At 39.0% G+C, this 13611-nt stretch overlaps 1 protein-coding gene across 1 annotated transcript in view; it reads right to left on the bottom strand.

The window, feature by feature from the left end:
• LOC150080136 (cell adhesion molecule Dscam1-like) overlaps window positions 1-13611 on the bottom strand; it is a 1047872-nt gene that overhangs the window by 104647 nt on the left and 929614 nt on the right. Inside the window, 1 exon segment of the mRNA XM_090381929.1 lies at window positions 11922-12055. Coding sequence (XP_090238055.1) covers window positions 11922-12055 — 134 coding nt within the window.

The raw sequence follows: 13611 nt of genomic DNA, 5'->3' as shown, positions 1-13611 counted from the left end.
GATAGCGTAGTATTGACATTTAATTAATTTAATTTATCGATTTTATTAATTTAAAGTATCATGCCCCAAACTAGAGCAGCAAAGGAATAGGCACAAAGTGGCAGGAGTGCTGTGACTCGGGGGGAAAACAGAGGGAGGTGATTCTCCAAAGCATCAAAGCCTAAAAAAATGTGTGACGTGAAATGGTTGCCGAACTCTCTGGAACGGAACATGATATTGCCATGGGGGATGTCTGTGTGTGTGTGTGTGCGCGATGTAAGGAGTGTAAGGAAATCAGGCGAAAACTCAGCGTTGTTATGGGCCTACATGAGAGTATGAAGGACAGGGTAGATGCCCTCGAAAAATCTAAATTGAGGGGCCCATCAGGCTCTCAGCTGCCCACATCAACGCCAGAGCTTGCACTTGGTCATCACGCAATACAGCAGCAAGCCCCAAAGCAGAATGCTCTGGTCCCACAGGAACTAGTAGTTGTTGGTGACTCTACTGTCAGGGAAATGGGAAACATGCTTTAGCATTAGCATTAGTAGAGGCATTTGATGCAAGAAAGCAAGCTTATGCAGCATCAGCCAAAAAAAAAAAAAAAACCCACTTCCACTTTACCCCTCTGTTCGTTCAAAATACCTGTCCAGCTGAGCCTTAAACTTATTTAGGCTATCAACCTCCACTACAAGGGATGAAAGTCTGTTCCACCAACCAACCACCCGCTGGCTAAAGGCAAATTTCCGCACGTGTATCCTACATCTGTCTTTCCTCAATTTGAATTTATGCCCTCTCAGGTGATTTTTCTGAGCTAGAGGAAGAATCCCATCAGCATTGAGCATGCTTAAACCATTCAAGGCTTTATACACCTCTATCAGATCACCTCGCTGGTGCCTAGTCTCCAGACACTGTAATTTGCAAAACTTAAGCCTTTCTTCGTAAGAGCACCCCTTTGTTCCATTCACTAATCTTGTTGCCCTTCTCTGTACTCGTTCCAGCAGCTCTACATCCTTCTTGAAATGAGGCCTCTAGACCTGTATACAGTACTCTAGGTGTGGCCTGACCATTGCCTTATACAATGGAATAATCACCTCCTTATCCCTGCTGGAAAAATTCCTGTATATCATGGACAATACTCCATGAGCTACTCTTGCAGCCCATCTGCACTGCTCAGAGAACTTCATATCTGCCTGCACAACCACCCCCAAGTCCCTTTCATTCTCTACCACTGTCAGTGTAGTACCACAGAGTTGATACGTTGCTCTGGGGTTGCTGTTTCCCATGTGTAGTACTTTACATTTGTCAATGTTAAACTTCATTTGCCACCTCTCAGCCTATCTGCTCAACCTTTCCAGATCCTGTTGCAGCAGCATAGTGTCAGTAGTGTCCTTGACAACCCTGCCTACCTTTGTATCATCTGCAAACTTGGACATTAAGCTTGATATACCATCATCAATATCATTTATAAATACAGAAAACAATAATGGACCCAACACTGAGCCCTGAGGGACTCCACTGATAACATTAGTCCACGATAAGCAGTGTCCATTGATTACCACTCTCTGTCTTCTCCCCCTCAACCACCCCTTTATCCATAGCAGCAATTTGCCTCCAATGTCACACTGCTCCAATTTGTGTAGCAGTCTTCTATGTGCAACAGTATCAAAAGCCTTTCTAAGATCCAAGTATATAATATCAAAGTTATTCCCTGCATCCAGTTCTTTTGTGACTGCATCATAGTATCCAATCAAATTGGTCAGGCAAGACTTCCCCTTAACAAAACCATGCTGTGTCTGAGCTATAACTGAATCTTGTCTAAATGATCCTGCAGTGCTTCTTTAACCAGTGCCTCCATTAATTTTCCTGGAACAGAAGTTAAGCTCACAGGTCTATAATTACTTGTGTCAGCTTTTGATCCTCCTTTGTGAATTGGGGTCACATTTGCACATTTCCAGTCTATGGGTACCTCCCCTGAGTCCAAGGAAGCTCTCATAATTATGGCTAAGGGTTTGCTTACTTCCTTTGCTGCCTCCTTTAATATAACTGGATAGATCCAATCCACCCCAGGTGCCTTTCTTGTGTGGTCATCACGCAATACAGCAGCAACCCCCAAAGCAGAATGCTCTGGTCCCACAGGAACTAGTAGTTGTTGGTGACTCTACTGTCAGGGAAACGGGAAACATGCTTTGTAAAAAGGATAGGTGGAACAGGACAAGGGTATGTCTGCCAGGGGCAAAGGTTGATGATGTTGTAGAGCAAATATCATCTTTTAAGGGCACAAAAGGTGATATAGTTGTACACGTTGGCACTAATGATATTAGGAGTAGGAGATCGGCAGAATTACTTAACAAGTACAGGTCACTGTTGAACAAAAGCCGAGAATTAGGGTTGAATTTGAAAGTGTCTGCAATTCTGCCCAGACACGATAGAAGGGAGTATATGATGAGAGCCTTGTCGATCAATTCGGCCCTGGAAAGAATGTGCAAGGCTCAAGGGGTAGAATTTTTTTCAGCCTGGACTGTACTTGTTAACAGGAGAGACTGCTTCTATAAGGATGGGATACACTTAAATAGAAAGGGTGCAAGAATATTTGCTGATGCTATCAAGGCAGTGTTAGGTGGGTCAGAAAACTGATAGCTTGGGGGGGGTACAAGGACTAATAGTTTAACAATAGCTGTAGGCAGAGGTGAAGGTGATTCTTGCACAACTTCTATTAGAATAAGTAGCGACCTGGAGCGTGGGGTGTCAGGGGTTTCAGGGACGGATGACAGTCATCCTGAAATAGGTGGGTATATGGGATGTGTTAGGGTAACTAGGAATAGGAGTAGGAGCATGTTGCTTGCATGTATACCAATGCTAGAAGTATAGTAAATAAATTTGATGAATTTGAAGTGCTGGTCAAGACATCAAAGGCGGATATTGTTGGGATAGCAGAGATGTAGTGTCACACAGATATAAGGAATGCTGAACTGGAATTTGGGGAGTACAATATGTACAGAAAGGATAGAAAGGTAGGAGGTGTTATGCTGTTAATTAAGAAAAACATAAAATCAAAAGAAGTGCATCCAGTTGATATAGATGAACAGTGCACTGTTGAGTCAGTTTGGTGTGACATAAGCACTGCGAAAGCAAAAATAAGAGTAGGAGTGTGTCATAGGCCTAATGACTCGAATGAGTACAATGAACAATTGTACAGAGAAATAGAGTGGGCTAGTAAATTGGAATGTCTTATAATGGGGGATTTTAACTTCCCAGATATTGACTGGAACTTGTGGATTGATCACTCACACATATTGGTGAGGGGAATGAAGGGATCCTCTTACCAAGAGAGGCTTAAGTTCTGCAAATTGCATTGGCTGGAGACTAGTCGCCTGTGTGGTGATCTGATTGAGGTGTATAAGGCCTTGAATGGGTTGAGCACAATGAATTCTGATGGGATCCTTCCACTTGTTCAGATTACGAACCTAAGGGGGCATAAATTCAAATTAAGAAAAGACAGATGTAGAATAGATGTGCAGAAATTTGCCTTTAGTCAGCGGGTGGTTAATTGCTGGAACAAACTTCCATCTGTAGTTGACAGGTTAAATAAATTTAAGGAGGAACTGCACAGGCATTTGGAGGGAATGGCGTGATTTTTTTTTTTTTTTTTTTGGCTGATGCTGCATAAGCTCATATACTTGCTTTCTTGATTCACATGCCACTACTACTACTACTATTACTACTACTAGTACCAGCCAAAAAACAAAAAATTTCCCATATTACCCTGAGAGAGAGAGAGAGAGAGAGAGAGAGAGAGAGAGAGAGAGAGAGAGAGAGAGAGAGAGAGAGAGAGAGAGAGAAGTAGAAGGGAATCACCAAGAAAGCAAGAAAGAGAAGAATGATGATATCCAGCTCAGGACTCTGGGTTTGCCAAGCCCATACTCACCAGATGTGAGCCCCTGGGGTAAATTTTATATAAGGTTATTGTTAGATCACACTTGAAATACTGTGTTCAAATATGGAGACTGCAGCTAAAGAAAGACATTGAGCTTCTTGAAAGGGTCCAAAGATGGGTAACTCACTCGGTGAGATCAGCAAAAGGAAAGTCTTTCCTTTTGCTGAATTTTGCTGAATATGTGGGGAAAGTCTTCCCCACATATTCAAAGTCTTTCCATATGAGGAAAGACTTTGAATATGTGGGTTGTAGAGCTTGGAAACTAGGTACCTTAAAGCAGACTTTATTGAGGTGTTTAAGGATCTGAGAGGCATAAGTAAAATGAATGGGGATGAAATTTTCACGCTTATAAATTATTCTAGAACTAGGGGCCATAAATTCAAGTACATCAAGTATCTGATTTAAGAAGCTATTAAGTACATCAAGTATCTGATTTGAGAAGCTATTAAGTACATCAAGTATCTGATTTGATGTACTTAATATGAGTATATGATGAGAGCCTTGTCAATCAATTCAGCCCTGGAAAGATTGTGCAAGGCTCAAGGGGTAGAATTTTTTTCAGCCTGGACTGTACTTGTTAACAGGAGAGATTGCTTCTGTAGGGATGGGATACACTTAAATAGAAAGGGTGCAAGAATATTTGCTGATGCTATCGAGGCAGTGTTAGGTGGGTCGGAAAACTGCTAGCTTGGGGGGGGAGACAAAGACGAATAGATTAACAGTAGCTACTGGCAGAGGTGAAAGAGATTCTTGCACTGCTTCTATTGGAATGAGCAGAAGCCTGAAAAACAAGATGCAGGATATTTCAGAGACTGCCGGGAGTCATTGCGGTACAAGTAAACACATGGGTTGTGTTAGGGTAGCTAAGATTAGAAATAGGTGCATGTATACTTGCATGTACACCAATGCTAGGAGTTTAGTAAATAAATTTGAGGAATTTGAGGTATTGCTCAGAACATCAAAGGCAGATATTGTTGGGATATTAGAGACGTGGTGTCACACAGATATAAGGAATGCAAAACTGGAATTTGGGGAGTACAACGTCTACAGAAAGGATAGACTGGATAGGAAGGGAGGAGGGGTTATGCTATTAGTTAAGAAATACATAAAATCCAAGGAAGTGAAGCCAGTGGACATCGCTGGACAGTGCAGTGTCGAGTCTGTTTGGTGTGACATAAGCGTTGGGAGATCAAAATTGAGAGTAGGAGTGTGCTATAGGCCTAATGACTCTGATGAGTATAATAAGATACTGTACAGGGAAATAGAGTGGGCCAGTAAATCAGAGAGTCTTATAATGGGAGATTTTAATTTCCCAGATATTGACTGGAATTTGGGGGCTGGTCACTCACACACTAGCAAGGCTTTTGTGGATTTATTGGATGATTGTTTTCTACATCAGCATGTTCAGGAGGCAACTAGAGGGAGGAATACTCTTGATTTGATTATCAGCAGTGATTCTTCATTCATTAAGAATCTGCAGATAAATGAACCACTAGGTGGCAGTGATCACAGTGGCTGAAGTGGGATTTACTCAAAGAGGTAACTACCATTAGGGGTAAAGGGAAGGGTTATTGCTTTCGTAAAGGCAACTATGATGGACTGAGACAGTATTTAAATTCTATACGGTGGGACCAACTGATGATGTTACCAACAGCAAATGCAAAATGGGAAGCATTCAAAGAAGTTATCTTGGAAGCTACTAGGCTTTACATACCAACTAAGAAATATTGTTCAAGGTTTAGGCCTAAATGGATGTCAGATGAACTGATGAGGCATATGGCAGAGAAGAAGCATGCTTGGGATACATACAAATTAACACATGACACAGAAGCCTATGATAGATACAAGTTGATCTGTAACCAAGTTACAAAGGAGGTTATGCAGGCGAAGGCAGATTACGAGAAATTTTTGGCAAGGGATGCAAAGAAAAACAGCAAAGAGTTCTTTACTTATGTAAACTCTAGAAGGAAGTGGATGAATCAGATTGGTCCACTTGATATCGATGGGTCAACTGTTGATGATCCTGCTCAGGTAGCTAACAAACTAAATGAATATTTTGCATCGACATTCACACATGAGGAGTTATTTAGTGAGGGGAAAGCCAGAGGTGTATTCAACTCTAGCAGTAAGCTAGAGAATCTTGTAATAACTGAGAGTAAAGTGGAGGAGAAATTGTTGAAGATAAACACAAGAAAGGCACCCGGGGTGGATGGGATCTATCCAGTTATATTAAAGGAGGCAGCAAAGGAAGTAAGCAAACCCTTAGCCATAATTATGAGAGAGTTTCCTTGGACTCAGGGGAGGTACCCACAGACTGGCGATGTGCAAATGTCACCCCAATTCACAAAGGAGGATCAAAGGCTGACACAAGTAATTATAGACCTGTGACTTTAACTTCTGTTCCAGGAAAATTAATGGAGGCACTAGTTAAAGAAGCACTGCAGGATCATTTAGACAAGACTTCAGCTATAGCTCGGACACAGCATGGTTTTGTTAAGGGGAAGTCTTGCCTGACCAATTTGATTGGATACTATGATGCAGTCACAAAGGAACTGGATGCAGGGAATAACTTTGATATTATATACTTGGATCTTAGCAAGGCTTTTGATACTGTTGCACATGGAAGACTGCTGCACAAATTGGAGCAGTGTGGCATTGGAGGCAAATTGTTGCTGTGGATAAAGGGGTGGCTGAGGGAGAGAAGAAAGAGGGTGGTAATCAATGGACACTGCTCGTCGTGAACTAATGTTATTAGTGGAGTCCCTCAGGGCTCAGTGTTGGGTACATTATTGTTTTCTGTATTCATAAATGATATTGATGAGGGTGTATCAAGCTTAATGTCAAAGTTTGCATACGATACAAAGGTAGGCAGGGTTGTCAAGGACACTACTGACACTATGCTGCTGCAACAGGATCTGGAAAGGTTGAGCAGATGGGCTGAGAGGTGGCAAATGAAGTTTAACATTGACAAATGTAAAGTACTACACATGGGAAACAGCAACCCCAGAGCAACGTATCACTTCTGTGGTACTACACTGACAGTGGTAGAGAATGAAAGTAACCTGGGGGTGGTTGTGCAGGCAGTTATGAAGTTCTCTGAGCAGTGCAGTGCAGACGGGCTGCAAGAGTAGCTCATGGTGTATTGTCAATGATATATAGGAATTTTTCTAGCAGGGATAAGGAGGTGATTTGTATAAGGCATTGGTCAGGCTACACCTAGAGTACTGTATACAGGTCTGGAGGCCTCATTTCAAGAAGGATGTAGAGATGCTGGAACGAGTACAGAGATGGGCAACAAGATTAGTGAATGGAACAAAGGGGTGCTCTTACGAAGAAAGGCTTAAGTTTTGCAAATTACAGTGTCTGGAGACTAGGCACCAGCAAGGTGATCTGATAGAGGTGTATAAAGCCTTGAATGGTTTGAGCATGCTCAATGCTGATGGGATTCTTCCTCTCGCTCAGAATAATCACCTGAGAGGGCATAAATTCAAATTGAGGAAAGACAAATGTAGGATAGATGTGCGGAAATTTGCCTTTAGCCAGCGGGTGGTTGGTTGGTGGAACAGACTTCCATCCCTTGTCGTGGAAGTTGATAGCCTAAATAAGTTTAAGGCTCAGCTGGACAGGTGTTTTGAACGAACAGAGGGGTGAAGTGGAAGTGGTTTTTTTTTTTTTTTTTTTTTTTTTTGGCTGATGCTGCATAAGCTTGCTTTCTTGCATAAAATGCCTCTACTAATGCTAATAGCTTCTCCCCTTTTATTAAATTTTCTTCGGAGGTGGAAGCAGAGGGGACCCTACCATTCCTTGACGTGTTGGTTATTACGGATGGTTGTAGGCTCAAGACCAAGGTGTTTAGAAAGGCTATGTGCCGAGGTCAATATACTCATTATACCTCGGCACAAGCCAGCCAACACAAGGGTAGTGTTGTCAAGGCTTTAGTAGATAGGGTGTGGTCCCACTGTAGCACCTCCGAAGACAGAGATAACGAAATTATTCGTGTCATGGCAGACCTCAAGAAATGCGGCTACCCCCAGAAGGTGTTGGACAGAATTATTAAAGGTGTGGAGTCCACCCGTACTGAGCTGTTCGCCCCTGTGAGCACTGCATACATTCTCTACTATCCGGGCCTTTCAGACCACATTGCACGAGAAATTCGGGGGCGCCAGATACACTCTGTGCAACTACTGGGACGGAGGTTGTACACAGTGATATCTTGTGTCGAAGAAAGAAGCCAACAGTGGGGTGGTATACCAGAATAAATGCCCGGATTGTGGGGTGTGTTATGTAGGTGAGAAGGGGCGACAACTGAAAGACCATCTGGGGGAGCATATGAGTGCAATAAAGTCCGCAAATTATGGGAAGTCTGCCGTGGCAGAACATTTTTGAGAGAAGCAACATGAAATCTCCCGGAGGATGCTATCATCACGGATCATGCACAGGGGTTCTGGGACCGTAAATGGCTTGAGAGTTTACGTATTGGGGCAGCTAGAAATTCCATTAATAGAGACAAGGGTGTACGTTTACATCCCCTCTTGGAAACCGTGGTTCTTGGGTGAGATGAACGGTTTCATCTAGCATACTCCTGAGCCATTTCCGGTTCTGGTGCATAAATGGGAAATTCCGGCCTTACTCTCGAGGAACCGTGTGACGAGTGCCATGGATCTGCTATTTAAGGATGTGCCACACAGCAGAAATATACTGTTGAGAAAGGGGATTGCTATGTCCAAAAGCTACAGTTGTTACGGTATTTTATTAATTGTATTTATCGCTTTTATCATCATATTTTATATTTTTGTATTTTATTCTAAATTAAATCACATCAGTTTTAGACTATTATATATTTTATTTTATTTTATTTTATTTTATTGTAAATAAAGTGTTTTAGTTGCAGAATTGGAATTTGTTTATTTGAATACCAGCTGGTGTAAAGTCTAATTGTTCAATTGTAACTTGCATTTATCAATGCTAAATTTCAATTGCCATTTCTCAGCTTTTCTACCTAACTTTTCTAGATCCTCTTGCAGTAGCATACTGGCATTCCTGTCTTTAACCACAATGCCATCCTTTATATCATCTGCAAACTTGGACATTAAGCCTGATATGCCTTCATCAATATCACTGATAAATATAGAAGAGAAAAATGGGCCCAACAACTAACCCTGGGGGACTCCACTAATAACATTAGTTCAAAAAGAGCAATGTCTGTTGGTTACCGTCTGTCTTCTTCCACTCAAACATCCCTTTATCCACAGCATTAATTTGTTATTAATGCCATAATGATCCAATTTGTATAGCAGTCTTTCATGTTTTTTTTTATTTTTTTTTTTATGAAACAGTATAACAGCATAAAGCTTTTCTGAAATCCAAGTATATAATATCAAAATTAATTTTGCATCCAGTTCCTTTGTGACATTGTAGTATCCAATCAAATTGTTTAAACAAGGTTTCTGCTTAACAAACCCATGCTGTGCCTGAAGTACAACTGCAGCCTTGTCTAGATGATCCTGCATTATTTCTTTTACCAGTGACTTCATTATTTTCCCTGGAACAGAAGTTAAACTAACAGGTCTGTAATTACTCGTGTCACCCTTTGTCCCCTTTTGTGAATTGGGGATACATTTGCACATCTCCATTCCATGGGGACGTCTCCTGAATCCAAAATGCTCTCATAATTATGGATAAGGATTTGCTTACATCCTTTGCTGCCTCCCGTAATATAACTGGATAGGTCCCATCCACCCCAGGTGCCTTTCTTATGTTTAACTTCAACAATTTCTTTTCCACATTCCTCTCAGTTATTACAAAATCATTCAGTTCCCAATTACAGTTTGATGAACTTCCAGCTTCCCTAAAAAATTCCTCATTTGTGAATGTAGATGCAAAATACTCATTCGGTTTGTCAGCAACCTGAGTAGGATCATCAACAGCCAAACCGTCAATATCAAGTTGACCAATTTGACTCATGCCCTCCCTTCTAACATTTACATAACTAAAGAAGCCTTTGCTGTTTTTCTTTGCATTCTTTGCCAAAGTTCTGTTTCTGCTACATACTTTTCCTATAGATACTTTCATGGGCACTGTTCTTCTGAATTGGCTTCTATAATTTCCACTCTCTCTTCCCAACCAGTCTGAACATGTGCCAAAATTAGTCAACATCCTTTTACTGTCCAGTTTCAAAGTCACAGAACCAACTTTTCTTCTTCGTCAGTTCTGTTCAATTTCTGTTTTCTGAAACAACCTTTCTTTGTGCATATTTCCTGAAAATTACAATGTACAGAAATTAAAAGTATCTTCTGTCATCTTCTTAACCTTCTGTCCATGCATGATACTAAGTGCTATAGGCTCTACTACCTCTTTTGTTTGAGGTTTTCATAAAAATAAAAAAAAAAAATACTAATACTTAGATAAAACTTTGGGCATTTTGAAGGTTAATAGAGAGTGCTTCCCTATTATGCACTCACTGATCTTAATCCCCACACACACACACACACACACACACACACATATATATATATATATATATATATATCTTTCTATCTATCTATCAAGCAAGCAAGGACGCCTCTGATCTCATGGTCCGTTATGGCCACATATAAATCTGTTTATTTAAGATAAATAAAAAACAGAGCTATGATGCTCAATGAGTTCTACATTTGTACATTAATATACAGAAATAAAGAGGAATTTATATCAATGCTGTTTTGTAGAATACTTCAACACAACACACTCCTGAATTCAATCAGACATGAAATTATTTCTTAATGGCTTCCTTCACTCAAAGACATGTGAATGGTCTGATTTATCTGCAATTGATAGCTAAGATCCCCCAACTCAGCCACCAACATACAACTCTGAGTGCCAGAAGACAAATAATGCTATTTTTTGGTAATTGTGAAATGGAATGCTCTCTGTGAGCTATACTGCTACATTTAAGACCACAGTGGGAATATATCATAAATTATAACGTTTTTGGCAATTTAAGCTAGGGACTCATGAATGCAAGGGAGCAAGGGGGGGGATGAAGAGTTCTAATATGGTTTTTGGCTAGGCACTGTTTTTGGCTAGGCACTGTATGAGCTTTTTATCTGGAACACAAACTAATAATGCATCCAAATAACTGCATAAAATTCAGAATTAAAAATGACTCTTTACAAAAAATAAAAATAACACTGGGTGCTTTGGTGTCTTTTAATTACCAATCAGTTTTTTTTGGGAAAAAAAAGTTAAGAAATAGTTTACAAATTTTATTCTTAATTTTGTTCTTATACTGTACAATAAGATCAGAAAACATAACATGATCAGAAACAATAGTTTTGTTATCAAAAAAAAAAGTTCCTAACTACTTTACAGTCAAATTTCAGAGTAGTGAAGTGAGGGGAAAAAAAAAAACTCTATGGAATGGATGTTTTTTGATGAAGATATTATTGTAACTTTTTATGACTACATATTTCCAATTAAATAATAATTAATGGTTCCAATTAAAGGTTTAGGACTTTCAGCCCTAAACCTTTTTAATGGTGCAGATCATATAGATAAAGTGAATATCATACTGGAGGAATACTAAAATTCACAGTGATGTAAATATTCTAAGAGATCTAAAATATATTTTTATCTATGTTTTATTATTATTTTTTTTGTATAAAAATATACAAAAGTAACAGATAGATGGTTATTATCAATAATGGTATTACCATTATGGAGCCTGCGAGAATCCAGGTAAAATTATGAGGAACAGAAGTCTGCACTACTTCCATATAATCTCTTTAACCATTCACAGTTCACTATTTTTTGTCCACAATAAGCAAAGCTATGCTTTTTTTGTTAAGGGAATAATACTAGAGTTTTGTTACCTTCTTCGGAAAGGAACTGATAGAGTTTGAAATCTAGGTTTTGTATATAATTCAAAATTTGCAATTATAATAATAAATGTGATTTCTTTTTTTTAATCTGAACCAAGTATTTTTTTTTATTTAAAAACACTTGCCACTATATCTTTTTACCTTCTTACCTTTGTAAGATAAGGTGGTTCTCCATGATGAACACTAAATGTTTTGAATTCTTCAGTTTGGCTATTTTCTTCTTCTTCAGCAGTTGGACCAGGTAGCTGAAATGTTGCATAGGGTGCAATTTCATCTTCATATTCTGGAACAGAATGAGAGGCTACACCCAGCATGGTAGACAGTTCTCAGATACAAAAATGCAAGTTACTATGCTAAGATGCTTAAAAGAGATAAAATAGGTTGATTATAGCAAAAACGTAAAATAGTGAGTTGCAGGAAAAGGTTTCTGATGGGAAATCATAAATTAATTTAATTTTCTTGCTGAAAAATTAAATTAATTTATGGTTCTACGCATATAATCTGCTGAAAATCTAACATCTAAAATCTTATAAATCTGTATGATTCTGAAAATTATAAAGTTCAAAACTACAGTTAAAAATGTAGTAGATCTTCTTAATAATAAAAGTATTATTTCTACCAAAAACACTGAAAAACTGATACGTTTATTATCATCTAAGATACATAAACAAACAGGAGCTTTCAGCACCTTGCCCTGAAAGCTCCTATTTGCTTTTGTGTCATAGTTGAAAATAAACGTATCAAATTTTCAGCATTTTCGGTAGTAACAATACTTTTATAATAATCATGCAACCCAAAACCACAGGCTTTTTTTTCTCAAAAATCTTGTTTATTTCATTTAGTTAAAAATTTGTTAATACAGCATAAAAATATCACAAGAATGCACAGATTGTCATGTGTGAATTTATTGGAGAATTGGGAAATTCACAAATAAAATATCTCTAGGATTGAGTGGGTTAGCCTGATATTTCAAAAGATGTCTTGCTTTTTTTTGTAAATTTCATTAATTCTCTAAGGAATTCACATGATAATCTATGCAGTTTGGTGTTTGTTTTTATACTATTTCCACTCCTGCATAACAAATAAAATGCCCTTCTTACAATACACATTGTTATTAGCTAATTTTTATTTGTTATTAACAATTTGTTGTTGTTTGTTACTACTGAAGACAAATTCACATGCACGGATATAAGATGGTTGTCAACCTTTGTGATTCTTTTCTAAATTTTGAAATCTGCATGCATATCTCATTATCATTCCCACATGCCATCCATTGCTGACAGATAGGATTTCAGTACCATTGGTTTCACTGCTCAGTTGTGACTATCTTATTTCCACTTCAATGTGTGAGTTAACCTAAACACACAGCAGCTCCAGTAAGTAAGAAGCTTCCATCATCAATCTCTATGCATTAAGCCTGTCTAGCTGTCTGTCTGTCTAGTACTCTTAAGTTCAGAATACCTTTGAAACCCATAACAGATGTTCAAAAAAAAAAAACATCTGCTGGAGCAGACAGTTTATGGAGATTAGCATTAGAATTAGTAGAGGCATATGATACAAGAAAGCAAGCTTATGCAGCATCAGCCAAAAAAAAACAAAAAAACCCTTCCACTTCACCCCTCCATTCTTCCGAAATACCTGTCCAGCTGAGCCTTAAATTTATTTAGGCTATCAACTTCCACAACAAGGGATGGAAGTCTGTTCCACCAACCAACTACCCACCGGCTAATGGCAAATTTCCGCTCATCTATCCTACATCTGTCTTTCCTCAATTTGAATTTATGCCCTCTCAGGTGATTATTCTGAGCAAGAGGCAGTATCCCATCAGCATTGAGCATG

This window comes from Mastigoproctus giganteus, chromosome 9, assembly GCF_048544385.1.
Source record: "Mastigoproctus giganteus isolate SK-2022 chromosome 9, ASM4854438v1, whole genome shotgun sequence".
In the NCBI taxonomy this organism is placed as follows: Eukaryota; Metazoa; Arthropoda; class Arachnida; order Uropygi; family Thelyphonidae; genus Mastigoproctus; species Mastigoproctus giganteus.
This window is presented reverse-complemented; position numbering and strand designations above follow the sequence as displayed.